The sequence below is a fragment of the Tachysurus vachellii genome, chromosome 16, assembly GCF_030014155.1.
Source record: "Tachysurus vachellii isolate PV-2020 chromosome 16, HZAU_Pvac_v1, whole genome shotgun sequence".
NCBI classification, from domain to species: domain Eukaryota; kingdom Metazoa; phylum Chordata; class Actinopteri; order Siluriformes; family Bagridae; genus Tachysurus; species Tachysurus vachellii.
The window spans coordinates 11,964,412-11,984,473 of record NC_083475.1 but is presented as its reverse complement, the minus strand read 5'-3'; the positions used below and the strand labels follow the sequence as shown (position 1 = coordinate 11,984,473).

The 20,062-nt window shown below is 37.0% G+C and overlaps 1 protein-coding gene across 1 annotated transcript; it reads right to left on the bottom strand.

Annotated features, from left to right (window-relative positions):
- Positions 1 to 430: 430 nt before the first annotated feature.
- Positions 431 to 9,576, bottom strand: LOC132859268 (fibulin-1-like). Its single transcript, XM_060889958.1, has 14 exons — positions 8,774 to 9,576; positions 5,833 to 5,965; positions 5,577 to 5,718; positions 4,738 to 4,806; positions 4,330 to 4,425; positions 3,692 to 3,829; positions 3,470 to 3,607; positions 3,227 to 3,370; positions 2,732 to 2,857; positions 2,530 to 2,655; positions 2,335 to 2,454; positions 2,006 to 2,137; positions 1,703 to 1,826; positions 431 to 1,476 (listed from the first exon to the last, which is right to left on the bottom strand). Exons 1-14 carry the CDS (start codon positions 8,920 to 8,922, stop codon positions 1,128 to 1,130), a joined length of 1,986 nt encoding a protein of 661 aa, XP_060745941.1. The 5' UTR covers positions 8,923 to 9,576; the 3' UTR covers positions 431 to 1,127.
- Positions 9,577 to 20,062: the final 10,486 nt, after the last annotated feature.

Sequence of the window (20,062 nt, the reverse complement as noted above, 5' to 3'; positions counted from 1 at the left end):
TTAAATCACAAGCATGTTATACCTGTTTTCCCAGAATTACCATGGTCATGTTGTTAATGTCAGTAGACTGTAAAACTTTACACTGGGGATTTCAGATTTTTTCTGAACTTAATTATGCTCCTGCTATTTAGAATACTTTTACAGATCTCTGTCATCCAACATCCTGAAAACAAGCAGACAAATTGGCCTAAAGCCTTCATTTAAATTACGCTTCACACCTTTAAATGTTGCAGTGTTTTTCTAAAGTGTTAATATTTTCAGAAAATCAGAAGGCATGAATAACGGAAATAACTGTTGGTTTATTTATTATTGATACAATAATGGAACATAATGAGACAATAAACTTGATGAACAGAAATGAAGACATAAAGTAATTAAATATTGTATAATATTATTATATAATTATAAATATATAAAAGAACCAGACCAGGAAACATCATATGGTCCCATTTTTGTAGGAAATACTGAACAGTCATATAAAGTGATGAGAGGAAATAATAACGATTATCAGGTCAGGATGTTAGCCTTGCTTATTTTTTACAGAAGGTCTATTAAGTCATTACATAGGCAGTATAAATATGATAGATTCACTGAGATAATACATATACATTTAATCACAAGATTCAAATTGTGACTAAAGTTACCAAATATAATAAATATATCACATAAACCAGATGTTTGTAAAATATCTTACAGCCTAGTAAACTCATTATGTAAAGTAAAATGTGTGCTCGGTTCCAAGAAAAGGCTCTAATAGCAAAAGTGTCCTACATAGCCTGTATAAAGAGTTCTTAATCACACTCCTTGTCACATTTTTCCTTGTTGCACTTGTGAGTTCATGGTCATTAGGAGATTACTTGCTATTGGTAACCAGCTTAGAAAATAAAACACACAGGATTCCACATGTTCTGGAAGGAAACAGTTATAGAATTATGTTCTATAGTTTTAAGTTATAGAACTATTCCTGTTAAATATTTGTTATAAAACAAATATAAAGGCTGACATCAGCTCCAGTGGCTACATTTATGCTATAATACTAAAATGAATAAGACACAGTAGGTGCATTAAGGTTTTGGTTTTAAGGTAAAGAAGCATTAAGGTTTTGTCCAGCTGTTGGGAACACTGGGCTAGTCATTAACAACAAACACAGCAATCTTAGCCACGAAAATGCTTGTGATGCCATATCGAATCAGCCTGATTTCCACAGTGAGCAAGAAGTCCCGGGGTTCTGGCAGCGGTCGCTGCACAGACACCACTGCACCATGGGCTGTTTTCTGGATGCTAAAGAATCCTTCTGCATCACCATCCACGATAAGAAGCTGGATGTTGTCCCCAGGCACAGAGCTGGATGGCCCCATGCGGAAAACAACAGCAGGTATGGGGATGTTTTTGGGAAATGTGAGATTGTAAAAGGAGATTCTCAGGGGCAGGGTCAGGCATTCATTATTCTGCTCACAAGGCAAGCGTTCACAGCGACTGGAAAGGTACGACGTAGCATGAAATTAGCAGCATAAAATGAGGTGTAAATACCAAATACTCAAATAAAAATGGGAGATTCTTATTAAAAACCACATGCTTTTGTCCACATGCAATCTTCCAGGTGTGAAGGAGAAAAAATCCTCCTCGTAAATTTATTCTTTAAGTATTATACCAAAACAGTGACCTTTTATTATTGTATAGAATAGAAGTATAAGATACTCACCTCTCTGTTGCATGCCGGTATTTGGGTGGACACTCAAACGTCAGGCAGCGAAATCCACCCAAGATATTGAAGCAGCTCTGTGTAGCAGAACAGTTGTGTGTTCCTGTTGCACACTCATCAATGTCTGCACACAAGTTATTGCCATCTCAAGATGTCACATATCTCTTGATTACATACCTTCATAGTTTTAAACTTATTGATATCTTAAGTCTTTAATCTTCTTTCTTGCAGAATGATATGCTACAATTAATGTGAAAATCTATACAATCTATTGATAATCGTACGATATTTTAAAAATTTTACCCAAGCACGTGCGTCCAGTGGGGGAGAGTGAGTAGCCTGTTGGGGGACAGGTACATTCATAGCTACCAGGTGTGTTCAAGCAATGATACGAGCAAACTTTACCCCCAGAGGTCAAGGCACATTCATCAATATCTAGCAAAAAAGAATAGAAAGAAATAGGAAAGAAATTATCATTATATAATTACTATATTTTAAAGATTTAAAGACTTAATTCATACTAGCCTGTTACTCACAGGCAGAAGAGGCCACTAAAACGAACTGCTTCTTTATTTGGAAACAACTTTTAGTCACAAATGGATCTCTAGGTCACTCTTCTGTAGATATCTTACCTTCACATGTAAGTCCGTCAATGTTGTTGAGCTGGTAGCCACGGTGACAGTAACACTGGTAGGAGCCATAAACATTCACACACTCCTGGCTACATGGGCTGTTCTTACATTCATCCACATCTATAGGAGGGATCAGATTCTGTTCACAACAACACAGTGAATTCTACCAACATGACCTATGCTGGGTCAACCCACCTTCACAGCTCTTGCCATCACTAGCCAGCTTAAACCCAGGATGACAGCTGCACAGGTACGATCCTGGAGTGTTGTCACATTTATGAGCACACAGGTGCCCCAGATAGATCCTGCATTCATCATTGTCTAAGAGGAAGAGTTAAGAATAATTCTCAGTAGATATTTACACCATATATAATGCAGCCTGCCAGGCTGGTCTTACCCTCGCAGGTTTTGCTGATGCTATTAAACACAAATCCAGAGCGACAGTCACAGCGGAAAGAGCCCAGAAGGTTCACACAGTCATGGCCCTGACAGCCACTGTCTGGTCTGGTGCACTCATCCACATCTTATAGAAATGTGAGAAATTATCTTTAGAGGAACTTTTCATTTGATGTTCATGTTCTTAGTAATAAATGTTCTATTAAACAAAATCATATTTGTGAATATTTTGAGGAAGCAAATTCAGTGTGTGCATATTGTCCAAAAGAGTTGAGAACAGGTCAGTATGAGTAAATGTTTTCTACATTTCTGGCTACTGCTTATTTTCTTATGTCCTCAAAATGAGTTTCCCCTAGCTGGAATAGAGCTAAATCTATGCAAAATCATAGAATTATACATGAATATAGGATTTCAAAGAAACCGTTCAACTGGTTAAAGAAGAAGAGGAATTTCTACAAGGAAGAGGAATTACAGAAACAGGAATTAATTTCTTTACCTATGCAGAGTGTGCCCTCTTTGTTCAAGTGATAACCATGTCCACAGGTCACTGAGAACCTCTGGCATGTGTAGGAACCCACAGTGTTTACACATGTTTGATCAGGTTGGCATGGGCTCTTTTCATGGAAGCACTCATTTATGTCTGAGAAATAGAGCAAACACTGAATGACTGCTGACGTCAAAAAGTACTGAGGAGTGTATTATTGCATTGTATAAAGTTTCATATAGACATGTATCTAACCAATGCATTTTCCGACAGCATCCTGGATAAATCCGACCCCACACTGATGTCGGGGATGGCAGCGAAATGACCCAACAGTGTTCTGACACATGAATTCATGTCCACAGTTATGAGTTTCCAGCAGACACTCATCGATATCTAACAGAAACGAAATAGAACCGAGAACTGAGTGCACTATATCACTTTAACATTAAGAATAATGAGATAGGGCTTAAGGTTAACCTTGGCAGGTATTGGTGTTAGTCAGCTCATATCCTGTGCCACAGCCGGTTTCTCTCTGACAGCGGTACGAGCCTTCAGTGTTGATGCATCTTTCACCTGGCCTGCAGCTATGAGCGCCTGACAGACACTCATTGTAATCTGATGATACAAGGATTTCACTCTGACCAAGGTCTATTCACTAGATATTGCATATTTAATATGTTTTATAATTCTAAGTGTAACAATACACATACATTCAGTTTGAATATATTTTTGTAGATGGGATTTAATATATTTTTTAATATTTCATTCTTATACTTTATGATCTAATTATATACTGCACAGATTGGTTTATCTCCAAAATGTACAAATTGCCTTTCTATGATTACAAAATTCTTTACATTTAATGTCCTTGGGCAAAAAATAAATCTTATAAAATTGTGCAACTGAATTCTAAATAATCCCAAAAAGTTATGCTAGAGGCAAGATGTTTGAACTCAGGACTGGAATTGTATTTCACCATTTGGTAATACTGAAAATACTTTTGTATATGTTTTTTTTTTTTTTTTTTAGAAAAACTGAAACAGGAAAAATATCATTTGGGGAAAAAGCATTTTTAATAGTTTCACCTGCAGTGGAAAGCAAAGTGCTAAACTTACCCTCACAGCTATAGCCATCAGATTTAAGGTGGAAACCTCTCAGGCAGTCACAAGAACCATTACCCACACAAAGCTGAGAGCATCTTGTTACTCCTTCTATGTGAAACAGAAATCTCAGAAGGTAAGTTTTCAATTCCTCGGTTATGAAAAATGAATACAAATGTTCATAACATTATTGTTATACCACCAACGAGTAGAACAAGTGACACGATAACTGCTAGAGTGAAGTGCAAAACATGATTGCATATCTTTCCTTAAGAGACTTATTTTGAGGAGCTCTTGTGCTTTTTTAAATCTGTTTTTGGTTCATCACCTCTTCTGTGACTCACAGAGCATCTGACTCTCATGCTGCTGACCCCAAGTTTAAGACCCAGCCCTGACAGGTTGTCATCAGAGAATAATTCATACCTGCACACAAGTCAATTCCCTGGGTATTACCTCCAACACCGGTACTGGTGTTATTCAGCAGAGGTGACACTGTGTGAGAGATTAGGGAAACAGTTTCATTAGTTCATTCAAAGCCGACTTGGAATGAGCAAAACACAGATTATCTGGATGTGTTCTTTATACTCTTGTATACATGGTATATAAAATGAATAAAATGAATATCAAAGACACAATGGCAGTCTTTCATTGCAGTACTGAGAATTTTATAAATCTTACTATGCATCGTTGTATATACATTTATATTACTGGTGAAAGCTTTCAGGTAACCAGTCGGTTACACCACAGGCACAAAGTATCGAAGCATTTCAGAACTATTTAATAATAAAGTGCTCATTAATTTAGGTATGTTGACTCTCGTAGGTGATAATGTGATTTAACGTGTGTTTCGGTATATCAGTGGCTTAAGATGTCAAACCTAACAGATCTATTTTCAATATTTTATAAATATTTTATCTATTCTCCCATTTTCCTTTTACCAGACAAATATTATATTATGAAGTATATTCATGATATATGATTGTCCATGATGTATGAGATTCTTGGTCATATTCTGCATGTTGTCCCTAGAAAACATTCTTTTTTAACAAATATTTTGTGGCTGCTGGTTCTGTAATGTAGGCCATTTTGAGAAATCTAAAAGAAACTCAAGGTGACTGGACAAGCTTGTGTGTTGTGTAAGCTTAAAGGCTTGTATCAATTCATGTAGAGTAATTTGAGGAAATTATTTTTGTCTCAGGTACAGGTGTATAGGTCATGATAGATAGAGTGAAGGAGTGTGTTTTTCTCATGCACTCAGTTACCTTGGAGGGTTAATCCACGTTGTTTCTCTACACAGCACGCACGTGCAACATTCCTGCAGTGAACAGTGACAGAAATGTGCAGCTCACAGGTATAATTCTCTTTCTGAGACAGCAGCCCGAGCACACAGCACTCACAGCACATCTGGTCGAAAACATCAGGAAAGGGATTAGTTTATAAATGGCATGTCTGACAGCTTTTTGTGAAGCCTTGAATAATACTAGCATGTTCCAGATTGTAAAAGAAATAGGCACACACCTTGGCAGTGTTGACTTTATAGGAGTCTGTCTGAAATAAGAAGTCACACACTCCAGTACTTTTGGCACTTTTCATGCCGTTGGTACAGAGATTTTCCTTCAGTGCAGCTTGACAGCATTGCTTCTGAGCCATCCTAGCAGAGAACAGGAAAAAATACAGAGCAGAATACAACCTCTGGCAAAAAGTATGGAATCACCCCTCTCAGAAGATGTTCATTCAAATTTTTAATTGTGTAGGAAAAAACAAACAAGCCCATATATGCCACAAAACAATTTTCACTCAACAATCCAAACTTCTGGCTGTATAAAACACTTAAAAAAAACAAAGAAAGTTAACTATAGTCAATTACAACTGTTTTTACAGATCAAACAGAGGAAAAAATATGGAATCACTCAAATCTGAGGAAAATGATATGGAATCACCATGCACTTTGCATTTGTAAAACAAACACCTGTATCTGATTACAACTGCTAATTAGTCTGCAGTTAAAAAAGAGTGTTTGCACACATTAGTGATGTGTTGAACCAAGATGATTGACATAACTCATGGCTCCAACACCAGAGATGTCAGTTGAAACAAAGGAGAGGATTATGAAACTTCTCGAAGAAGGTAAATCTTCACGGAATGTTGCAAAAGATGTTGGTTGTTCCCAGTCAGCTGTGTCTAAAATCTGGACCAAGTGCAAATCAAATGGAAAGGTTGTAAAAGGGAAGCGTACTGGTAGACCAAGAAAGACATCAAAGTGCCAAGACAGAAAACTTAAAGCAATATGCCTTGAAAACAGAAAATGCACAACAAAACAAATGAGGAACAAAAAGTGGAGTCAATGTCTGTGACCGGACTGTAAGAAATCGCCTAAAAGAAATGGGATTTACATACAGAAAAGCCAAACAAAAACCATCATTAACATCTAAACAGAAAAAAACAAGGTTTCAGTGGGCTAAAGAAAGACAATTTTGGACTGTGGATGACTGGATGAGAGTTATATTCAGTGATGAATAACGAATCTGCTTTGGGCAGGGTGATGATGCTGGAACTTTTGTTTGGTGAAATTTGTTTGTCCAATGAAATTTATAAAGACAACTGCCTGAAGAAAACATGCAAATTTCCACAATCATTAATGATATGGGGTTGTGTGTCAGGTAAAGGTATGGGAGAGATGACAGTCATTACATCTTCTATAAATGCACAAGTTTATGTTGAGATTTTGGACACTTTTCTTATTCCATCAATTGAAATGATGTTTGGTGATGGTAGCATCATTTTTCAGGATGATAATGCATTGTGCCATAGGGCAAAATCTGTGAAAACATTCCTACAGGAAAGACATATAATGTCAATGGCATGGCCTGCAAATAGTCCAGACCTCAATCCAATTGAAAATCTGTGGTGGAAATTAAAGAAAATGGTCCACGACAAGGCTCCAACCTGCAAAGCTGATCTGGCAACTGCAATAAGACAAAGCTGGAGACAGACTGATGAAGTATACTGTTTGTCATTAGTTAAATCCATGCCTCAGAGAATTCAAGCTGTTATAAAAGCCAGAAAATGGTGCAACAAAGTACTAGTAATGTTTTTATTTGGTGATTCCATATAATTTTCCTCAGATTTGTGTGATTCCATATTTTTTCCTCTGTTTGATCTGTAAAAACAGTTGTAATTGACTATAGTTAACTTTCTTTGTTTTTTTTGTGTTTTATACAGCCAGAAGTTTGGATTGTTGAGTGAAAATTGTTTTGTGGCATATATGTGCTTGTTTTTTTTCTACACAATTAAACATTTGAATGAACATCTTCTGAGAGGGGTGATTCCATACTTTTTGCCAGAGGTTGTATATGATCTTTTCTTAATATATATAAAATTAGAAAATCATGTAACAGCAAAAATTATAGTTCAATTAAATGTGGAGCCTTTAGGATCAGATTTGTAAAATTGTAAAAATCCCACTTGCCCTTTTACCTATAAACATGTATCATATCCTTTTTTAATAATAATATTGAAATATACTATACTCTTTTAAACTCAAACTACGTTTACTTCTCTTTTAAATATATAACTAGTTAAAATACTTTTAAATCAAATTTAAAAGGCATTTGTTCATAACATTAAGCAAATTTAGCCTCACAGGTACTCTAAAGATGTACTAGTACTAGTATGATTACTAGTATGATTTATTGCTATAAATAAGTAAATGTAACAAGTGTTTTAGAAAATAATCAAATAATTAATGTTTTGATGCAGCCTGGTGTGCAGCAGAGCTTTACTTCTGCCTCTTAAACAGCTGATACTAGAAACTTAGATACATGCCAAACCTTTGCTCACACAAAGCAACACCATGTTTAATCAGTTTATGGAGAGAGAGAGAGAGAGAGAGAGAGAGAGAGAGAGAGAGAGAGAGAGAGAGAGAGAGAGAGAGAGAGTGTGTGCGTGTCTGTGTGTGTGTGCGCGCCTGTGTGTGTGCATGCGTGCTTGTGTGTGTGTGAAAAATGGGAGGGTGAATGTGTGTGTGTGAATAAATAGGCACTTGTGGACCATGAGTTCCTTGATGTCTAAAAATGAATAGCTTCAGGAGCATTTGAACATAAAAGGTCTGAGCTTGTTACAAAATCTCATGAAGAATTGACAAGCTTTAAGTTAGAATTTATATTTATATATTGGTGGATTCTAGTCAGCAAATTCACCACACTTTCAATCTTATCAACACAGCACCAATTTTAAGACATGTTACATACTCCTGTTTTTAGAGATCAGCACATCCATCATGGCTCTGAATCTATAACAGTTGATCATAAAGGTCTTACAGAACACAGCACTGTTGTGCCCAGCAGTCAACCAGCTGTTTGAAACTATGCAGAAGTTATTGCTTTTCTAAAAAAAACTTCAACATGGCATTTAAGGTATTAACAGTTGTAATGAAGGTCCAAACCAGGTGTTTTCTTACCTGCAGATGGAGGAGGGGGAGAAGGGAAAGAAAGCACAGTGCTGATTCCTCAGACCATATTCTCTCCCATTTTTACAGCACATCTCCAAAGGTATCTGCTCATGGCCAAGCACTAAAGAAATTAGGATGATGTTTACAAACTGTTTCATGTCATGTACAGCATTTGGCAGATGCCATTATCCAGAGTGACAAAATAATTTTTAAAGAGGTCTAAGATCCACACCAAAGTGCAGAATATGGGCAAATCTATTTGACCTTGACATTCAAAGCTGGACTTTTCTGAGCAGTTTGGTACAGTATGAGACAGGTAGTTCTCTGTGATAACAGACCACATCCCATATGTCTGCAGAATAATATGACTTTAAACATGTCTCCTCAAGTCTGTACTCTGCCCAACAAAACTGCATAACCTTTAACTAAGACTTCTGAAATACACACAGAACTCCTGATGACTGATACCTGAAGGAAAACCTGAAAACAAACTGAAAAGGACAACGAGATACTCACTCACCATCTCACTTCTCTCTTTTAACGATTGTGGTGAGAAAATAAAGTGTTTTAAATTTACCTTGTCCTGAAAGAACTCTGTAGACAGCGTATAACACAAAGACCTGAATGATAGCCATCGTGCGCTTTGTTTCATTCCACTCGTGACCAGAGAGAAGTGTCTGCTACCTGGTTATGTGTCTCATGCCACACCCCCACACTATCCCCAACACAATGATGCAATCGTCTTCCTATATATATAGAAGGGAAGAGATTGTAAACAAGGAGACAACTGACAAGCAGACATATTTCCCTCTGGAGATTTTAGCCAGAATTAACCTTTTGTCGGGTCAAGTTATGCTTCATAACAAAACCCGTTAAAAGAGAGGAATATGTAGATTTGGTGAAATTGAGATTCAGGAACCAGCTACTCTATGAAAGGTGATGCATACTACAGAAAATAGCCTGATAAAAAGCAGAAAATTGGTTTAAATGGCTTGAGTGGTAAGATATCTTGAGGACTAAATGTAAATTCTTCACCTCCCTCTCACTTGCTGACAAGATTATAAATGATGAGCAGATGTATGTTGCTATTGTGAATTCTATTGTAATACCATTACTATTGTGAAGTCTCTGATGCGATAAGACCAGATGTTAACTTCTGTCTTCTAGAGATAACACATCTTGATTGCTGACATGCCAGCAAAAGAAAAGGTGTTCTGTAACTTTCTACCATGCATCATGACAAAAAAGGTTGAATGTGGACAGAATAAACCAGAAGTCAGACAGTATTAAAAGTGGTGTTCACAATCTGATCTCGCAATAATGCACACAACAAGGTGTTATATCACCCGAAGGCCCATGATGCCGTTATTCAACATGATTGACATGATTGAGTCACTTCTGAGTAGTCTGAGTAGTCATGTCACAGATAAAGGAACACTAATCAATTTTATCCTGTTCAGGATGGTCGATGGTTCAGAGCCTGTCCCAGGTACATGGAGTGTGAGGGAAGAGACCTTTAAAAAACAACAGTCTAACCAGTCTAACAGCAACCATGTGCACAACTTCACACCACAGGACAATATAGATTTGCTAGTACACCTACTGGCATATTTTTTTAGGATTGGGACAAAACCTGAGAACACATAGGAAACAGAAGCTAAAGCTGAGGATGGAACCAGAGACCTGCTGTGAGGCAGCAATGTTACCAGCTGCAACACTGTTATAGGAAAACTATTTATTTTTTACTTTTAAAACCTTGAAATTAGGCTATTTTTTGGTATAGATTATGGAACCTAAAGTGAAATATTCTTGAAACCATGAATGGTTTCTGACCATCACAGGAAAGCAAGGTGAAGACTTTTAAATCACTGTCCAATTAATTATATATTATAATATAATGAATAATTAATAATTAATATCAATTAATTTTATATAGAATAATATTTTTCATGATTTTTTTTATTTTACATTTTACCCTGCAATTCATTCACCTCTTCTGTCAGGGATAAACAGCACAGGCGAGACAGGCAGTTGCCTAGGGCACAAAGTGACTGGGGGTGCCGCACGATTTATTTAAGATTGTTTGTTTGTTTGTTTGTTTGTTTGTTTGTTTGTTTGTTTGCCCTCTTGTGACCATTATGTGCTCCTTTCTGCCAGTTAACATAATATATACTGATATACATAATATAATACTGATCAACAAAAAAATCATAGAATTTCTCAGCTTTGAACAGGTTTATGGTCGGGTCTTTATATTTAGGGCAAGAACATTATTTACATTTATATTATTTACTGTGGAGTGTCACCCAAATGAGGATGAGGTTCCCTTCTGATTCTGGTTCCTCTCAAGGTTTCTTCCTCATGTCGTCTGATGGAGTTTATCCTTTCCACCGTCATTCATTAGGTATAGTTGTTAGAGAACTATATTAACTTAATTTGAAACTTTTTATTTATTTATTTATAATTTATTTATTTATTTATTATACCTGGCAAAGAGCAGCCCTATCCATAACAAACCACATCCTCTGTCAAAATGTAGAGCCTTTAGAAAAATGATGTTGACTGAGCGCAGGAATCTTCTGAAAGAAAACAAGATGTTTTAGGTGTTGCTCTCCAATCATATGGCAAGAGACTGTCTTGTGAGCTTAAAATGTTTAGACTGTGATTCCGATAAACATTGTACTTGCATCCTGCATTCTGATCCTGCCATGCATCCTGATCTAGCTCTGCCTTTCTCCACACCTGCAAAGCAAGAACTGCATACAACACAACAGGACAACGTTACAACAGATGTAACTTCAAGGTGTACAGAAGTTTCTGGAGAAAATGCGATCCTGCGTGAAAATTTGTCTGGTGCGTGTATTTCCTCATGAGCAACGGGAACAAGCAATCCTGACATATGTCATAATTGATGACCAGAGCAACCGCTCGTTGGCCAAAGGAGAGTTCTTTCAGCTTTTCGTTATCCAAGGTTAACCCCTTTCCTTATTTGCTAAGAACATTTGCTGGCTCCACAGAAATGTCTGGAAGAAAAGCAGTTGGCTTCCAAATAGAGACACTGGATGGTAAGACGTGTCTTGATCTCCCACCACTGATTGAGTGTAACGAGATAATGAGCAGCAGAGCTGAAATTCCCACACCAGAGGTCGCTCTCGCTCATCCTCATTTAAAATCAGTGGCACAGTGCAGTGATGCCTCGAGATACGAGTTTAATTCGTTCCGTGACTTTGCTCGTATCTCAAATTGCTCGTATCTTTCCCCGTTTAAATGAATTGAAATCCCATTAATCCGTTCCAGCTCGCAAAATTCCACTCCAGTTGTTTTGTTTGTGTTTTGAATAGGAAAAATGTACAGTGCCTGTGTATATATAAATGACAAATATTGTATAAAAACATACAGTAATAAAAGAGAATGTTAAAAAAAAACTGGTTTTACTTTACGGAAGATGCGCACGGAGGTTGAGGGAGGAGTAAACAGGAGGAATTTTGTCTCGTACGTACACTTTCGCTTTCGTTCACTTACTCGCTACTGTACACTCTTAATGCTACTTTACACTTAAATTGAACTTAACTAAACTTCACTAAAATTAACGAACTTAAATCAAGCTTCGCGTTAGTTCTTGCAGGCCACGTTGTCAAGAGCGCATCAGCTGTTAATCAGCTGTCCACGACGCGCACCAATCCGGTTACTACATCCATATTACCCGACCTTTTAAATTCCCATTCATAGAGCAGCTCTAGCGCTTCGCTACTGCTGCCATTTGAACTCCCTCCTCCAACCCCGACTCCACCATACCGGAACCTGTGTTCGTTGTACCAGTTTACGTCATAAATCTCCACATATTTTTCTCTCTCTCTCCCTCTCTCTCTAATTATTTAATTATTTATTTATCCATTCATTCATCCATTTATTTACTTTCCAAAAACGCGTAAGCGAGCATATCTAATACTATGCATGATTAGTGGTTCTGTTATACGGCGGGTTTATTCTATTTTCTAGTCGCTGCTCTCCGACCACGCATGCGCATGGACGGGCGCGTGGATTTTTGTCCAGAACTGAACTTAATTGCTACAATTTCTGTTTTCTTTACATTAATTTTGCTTAATTTTCTTCATCGCTTTTCTATTCACTTGTTTTTGCCTTTTTTGTCACTCTTTCCTCACTAACATCTGCCGGTCATTTTAATAAAAACCTGTCCGGTCTGCATATCAGATGCGGTGTAGTCGGACCAGTTAAAATTTTTTAACGGATCCAACACTTAAAACGGATCTGAAAATTACGGATCCGCAGATGGTCGGCACCTCACACAGCGCCTTTGCGACTCTCCATAGGAAATGAATGACTTCCTGTTTATCGGCCGTCGTTTGACGTGTGCAGTGGAAAGGCGGCTTTAACCGAGTGAGACGCAGGAAGCTGAGGCGGGGGAAACCGAGCACACGTGGTTGTTGGGGATCTTTGTTTCGGCGGCGGCTCGGATGCTCGTATCTCAAAAATTTGCTCGTATCTCAAGCCAAAAATATGGTCGAATCACAGCTCGTATCTCAAAAAATTCGTATGTCAATGCACTCATAGCTCGAGGCATCACTGTATATCCCAAAGCTAGACCCCAATGCTCAGATCCTGATATTGCTAGGAAGAGACATGATCTGTGTACACAAAGTGAGACAACAAATCAATGGACCTCAAAAGGCACCCTTTGCACAATGGCTGGACTTAGGCTAGGAACATCTTGGAAAATGGACTCCCCTCTCTTCTCACTCCATGCCAGATCTATGTCAAAGTAAAAAGGGGTTATTGGAAGTTGAATAAAAAGTTATTAGATGATAATTTTAAAATGATGGTATCAAAGTTAATAGATAAGCACTGGTCTCAGGCTAAAATAATGAAGGTTTATGGGGAACATTGGGAAATAATGAGATACAAAATTATTAACCTAGCTATTTCAATGGGGAAATCGATTGCTTCAGTTAAAAGACAAAAAGAATATAGCGTTATAAAAGAAATAATGCACCTGTCTAGTAAAGGTAATTTGAATGCACAGGAATTGATGGATATATCATCATTACAAGTACAATTGGATAACATTTATCAAGAAAAAGCAGAGGGTGCTTTTATCAGGTCAAGACATAAATGGTTGGATTTCTTTAATTTGGAGAAAATAAATGGTGAATTGACTTCTATAAGCAAGTTGTTAATTAATAATACAGTCACAGAGGATGGAAAAAAGATATCAAAGTCTGTTACTCAGTTTTATAAAGACCTGTATACTTCCAATTTTGTATCTCCTGATCTGAATGACTTTCTGGATAGTGTTATAGACAAGGCCAAAGTTATTGATGATTTCAAATTGTTTTGTGATGGTGATTTAAGATTAGAGGAAGTCAAAGAATGTATTGGCAGCCTTAAAGATAATCATTCTACAGGTACTGATGGACTTGTTAGTGAGTTCTATAAAATATTTAGAGATAAGAATCTGAATCTTCGATTCAGATTAGATTCAGAATCTGTTGAACAGGGGGAATTGCCCACAAGACAAGGTGTTATTACCTTAATTCCAAAACCAGATAAAAATGCTCTATATTTAGAAAATTGGAGACCCATTAGTCTATTAAATAATGATTTGCTTTAATTTTTGGCAAAAGGATTGGAAAATATTATAGATGAGGAACAGACTGGTTTATTCAAGGAAGGCACATTAGTAATAATATTAGATTGATCCTAGATATGATAGACTACAATGAATATGTCTTAGATGATAGTTTTATCTTTTTTATTGATTTCACAAGGCATTTGTTACCATAGAGCACAACTTTTTATTTAAAGCAATTGATTTCTTTCAAAAAGCTATCAAAACTCTATACAAAGGATGTACCAGTTCTGTAAAATTAGCAAGGGGGACATCTGGAAGATTTGAAATAAATAGAGGGATTAGACAGGGATGTCCGATCTCGCCCTTTTTGTTTTTATTAGCAACACAAATAATGGCTCTTCACATCAAAAAAGGACATTTTCAACGACATTTTTACGACATTAGGAAAAACATTTAAGTTGTGTCAGTTTGTAGATGACACTGCCTTGTTTGTGAAAGATAGGAATAAAATCAGTAAAGCAGTGAAATGCATAAAAGAAGTTTCAGATGTATCAGGGCTAAGAATGAATATGAATAAGTCAGTTCTGTTTCCTCTTAAAGATTGTCATTTACCTAATCTTTGTAATATTCCAATTGCAAATCAAATAACATATCTGGGAGTTGTTATATGTAGAGATGAATATCTGCGTAATCGTTTAAACTTTAATCCAATTATTAACAAAACGAATATGTGAATATGTGGTTACAAAGGGATTTGTCAATTCAGTGTCGGGTGCTTTTGTCAAAAGCCGAAGGAATCTCCAGATCAGTATATGTGTCATTATCTTTAGACATTCCCCCTAAAGTTACCAAGCAATTAGATAAAATGCTTTTTGATTTTATTTGGAAAAACAAGCCTCATTATGGGGCACGGTGGCTTAGTGGTTAGCACGTTCGCCTCACACCTCCAGGGTCGGGGTTCGAGTCCCGCCTCCACCTTGTGTGTGTGGAGTTTGCATGTTCTCCCCGTGCCTCGGGGGTTTCCTCCGGGTACTCCGGTTTCCTCCCCCGGTCCAAAGACATGCATGGTAGGTTGATTGGCATCTCTGGAAAATTGTCCCTAGTGTGTGATTGTGTGAGTGAATGAGAGTGTGTGTGTGCCCTGCGATGGGTTGGCACTCCGTCCAGGGTGTATCCTGCCTTGATGCCCGATGATGCCTGAGATAGGCACAGGCTCCCCGTGACCCGAGGTAGTTCGGATAAGCGGTAGAAGATGAATGAATGAATGAATGAAGCCTCATTATCTGAGAAAAGAAATGTTATGCAATTCCAAAAATCATGGTGGTCTAGAAGTGTTGAGTTATGATGCTTTAAACAATGTATTTAAAATAAATTGGCTTATTCAATATTTAAAAGATAAAGATAGTATTTGGAACTTCTTTCCCAACTATGTATTCAAGCAATTGGGTGCCCTCTCATTTTTATTAAAGTGTAATTATTCAATTGAAAAAATACCGGTGAAGCTTGCAAAATTTCATAAACAAGCTCTCATGGCATGGACACTGGCCTATAAGCATAACTTTTCACCTAGGAGATATTATATTTGGAACAACAAAGACATTCTATACAAAAATAAATCTCTTTTTTTGAATACTAGTTACAAGTACTAGAATACTAGTTACAAGTTACAGTAAGTGAACTTAAATAAACAAGTTTTGGAAAATCCATTACTCAATTCAATTGAGGGAACGAGTTTACTCAAGAGGTTGAGTTCATTGAACTTATTAGGGTTTTCAGTGAGGAAGATCTAAATTTTACAGATATCAAGGGTAAAATATTTATTGGTAATACAAATATTGTACAAAATAGAGTTTCAAATAACTATATTATGAATATACTTAATAATATTGTTTATCCTCCAGCTTGTTTTTTCTGGTCTTCTGTGTTTGTGGATGTGAATTGGCGTAAAGCTTGGCGAACAGTGGATAAATTCTATGTTAATAATAAAGTAAAAGAAGTCTCTTTTAAAATAATGCATAGAATATACCCAGTAAAACAGTGCTGGAACGGTTTAAATTAGATATTGATTACTCCTGTAATCAATTACACCTGTAATTACACCTGTAATTTCTGAAATTACACCTGTAATTTCTGTAAAGGTGAAAAGGAAACTATTTTTTCATTTGTTTTTCCATTGCATACATACAAAAATATTTTGGATTGACGTGGAGAATTTAATGAAGAACAAATTGAACATTGATTTGCAGTTGAGTGGCCTCGATATAAGGATACACTATAATGATCATGGGATTGAAAAAGAGAAGACATATTTCATACAATTGTTAATATTAATGGGAAAATTTCACATTCATAAAATGAAATGGTCTGACTCCAAACCAAATTTTCTTTGCTTTAAAAATGCTTTCAAGCTTTATTGTTCTGTTTTGTGTAATTGTCGAAGCAAAATGGCAATTCGAGCTTATAATATTGTAAGCAGTTACGATGTATAGGGTGGCACCCTTTTCCATTTGTTTGTTATAATTTTGTTCTTGTCCTCTGGCATTGATGTTATTTCTATTATTTTGGTTGCTGTGTATTTGTACTTTGGACATTGTATCTCATTGTGTTGTTGGTTTATGGCATTAATAAAAAAAAGAAAAAAAAAAGCCGTCTTTGCGGCAACCAAAAGCAGTGAAATTTCACTATTCTTATTACCAGAGTTGATAGCACAAACAAAATATTAATGCAAACAATCCATTCAATACTAAATAAAAATAACGTTTATTGATTTGGTCTTTGTCTTGTGAATATTTTTAATTAATGGCTGCATTAATTGGACACATTGTTCATAGAGAATGCACACATACATGAACTGATCTGATTCAAGACTGGCATCATTACATTATGCATAAAATGTTAGTGTCCACTTTTGCCATTTTAAATAATACCATAACTGTTTGCTTACTATGTAGTCATATAATATAAAACTCTTCTTCTTTAAATTAAAAGATGAAATCCTAGAACCGCCCCTGCTCAAGGTACATTTTCAAATATTGTGAATTTTCATTATGCATTCAAATTCAAATTCATACTAGGGGAGGCAAGAGTTTATACAGGGCTGGCCGAGGCCACCGCTGGCCACCCAGTGGGGGCGCCCTATTGCTACTTAAGAACCACTTTAACTGGTTCAGAGCTGGTGCTTTGGCTGTTGAAAAAGAAAGAACTGGTTCTAAATTAGGCTCTGGCTCTGAACCAGCTCTCAAACTTCCTCATTTTTGAGCTATTTAGTTATCTGGTGCACTTGATATGAAGTGCAATTGCTTGATATGAAGTGCACTTGAATGAATGTATCAAATGCTCATTAATTCAATGCCCTCTTTTTTACCCCTTTTCCACCAAAAAGAACCGAGTGCTGGTTCAGAGCTAGCGTTGGTGCTGGTTCAAAGTTGGTTCCACTGGCGATCCTTTTAAGAACCGGTTTGCCTTTCCATGGGCTAGAGAGTCACTTGATTTGAAGTGCACTTGATTTGAAGTGCACTTGATATCTAGTGAACTTGATTGAATGTATCAAATGCTCATTAATTCAACACCCTCTTTTTTTTTACCCCTTTTCCACCAAAAAGAACCGAGTGCTGGTTCAGAGCTAGTGCTGGTGCTGGTTCAAAGTTGGTTCCACTGGCGATCCTTTTAAGAACCGGTTTGCCCTTCCATGGGCTAGCGAGCCATCACAGAGGCGAGTCTGACGTCACTGTATGCGTGTCACGTGTCCCAGCAACTTTAGCGCAGCAGCGGCAAACACAAACACACCAACAATGGCGGATGTTGCTTTACTGTTAATGCTCATGGCTTTACGAACTTACATTAGCATCCAAACGCGGCAAATAAAAAGTGTACGTGCAGCTCCATGTAATCTGTATAAACGGAGGTTGTAATCAAGAAAGGACATAACGTTTTTTTATCATTAACACAGAAAAAAGTTAGCCTTAGCATGTAGCTACCTACTATCATGTGTGCTGATAATGTATTATATCGCTGTAAAGTAAAAATGTATTAAACATTAGTATACTTAAGGTCAGAGCCGATCGGCCCTGTACACTCACTACGCAAGTTGCGTAAGGCCCCGCAAATTACGCAAGGCCCCGCCTACCCCTGGCTCATTTTACAGCGCGTGTTAATGTTTACTGTGTAGATGACAATATGAAGCGGAGCTATCCATCTGGCCATGAAAAGAGAAAAGAGAAACAAAATGAGAGTGAAATGCGAGCACAGCAATCAGGTAAACTTGTGTTCTCTTCTTGTGTTCTCTTTGATGTCAGCAAGAGCAAATAACAGTAAAGTTAAGTTGATGTGATTCTGTCTCTAGTCTCTATCTGACTAGCTAAATTATCTGTGCAGTGCTGAAAGTGCATCTCTTGGCCTGTCTGTCACACAATGTATTGCGTGAACGTTCGCGTGAATAAACGCCCGTGTTTATAAACGGGATCTCGATAACCGCGCCGCGCGTGAACATACGTTCATATGCGCTTGCAATCGTGCACGGAATGACACGCGCGCGTTGCAGCAGCAACATCTGTGTGGGGACCAGTACAAAAAAGTAGCGTGATGGCACTCCTAAAGGACAATGTTTATAGTCTCTCAATCAGGGGCGATTCTAGAATTTTCATTTTAGGGGGGCTCAGCCACCAGGGTAGGGTTGTATACTAATGATTCATATATATAAATAAAATTATGTTTAATAATACAAAACAAAATAACTCCACATGATGTTTCTCTCTCTGTGCCATTTAGTGCTTTCAGACAATATAATGATGTGTGTCTTTAATCATTTCTGTGCATGGCTGCATATTTGTAATGCCGAAATACACAATAATATGTTGTACATTTTAAAAGGTCAATTAAAATAAATCATGGTCGTTTTCTAAAGTATGTTTTCATGGGTGTTAATTGCTTCATTTTTGTTGGAAGAAAAAACAACTATCACATTGTGATAACCATTTCTATCTATCTATCTATCTATCTATGACAATTTATTTATTTTTCACTTCATGAACTATTGTGAATTTTCATTATGCATTCAAATTCAAATTCATACTAGGGGTGACCAGAGGGGTGGCCAGAGTTTATACAGGGGTGGCCGTGTGTATCAAATACACACTCTTCCAATATACATCCTTGTCTACAGCACCATCATATCAAACTGTTTTGCACACTGTTTTTGCTCTTTGCACATGCTGTCTTACATTTCAGTCGATTGCTGTTTTGCACAATACTTTACATTAACTCATGTAACTGCTGCTATAATACTGTTCATACCAGTATTTCTGCACACGTAATATTGTTTGAACATACAGCATTCACACTGGTCGGTGGTGTTTTTGTTTATTGTCTTTTGTGTGTTGTCTTTTGCGTATTGTCTTGAATTTATTGTTTGCACTTGTCCTGCACTGTCTTTTGTCCTGCACTGTTTGCACCAGCTTGCACAGATGAACTTTATGTGACTAGGACTAAGTTACTAAGTCCTTATAGCTCTGTCTTTGTTCTGTGTAGCACCATGTTTCTGGAAAAACGTTGTCTTATTTCAGTGTGTACTGCAACAGCTATATATGGTTGAAATGACAATAAAAGCTTATTGCTTCGACTTGACAATAGTCATTATTAACTAAACAACGTACGTTACTGACATCTACAATTTTGTGTAGAATTGTAAAATTAATATATGTACTTATATT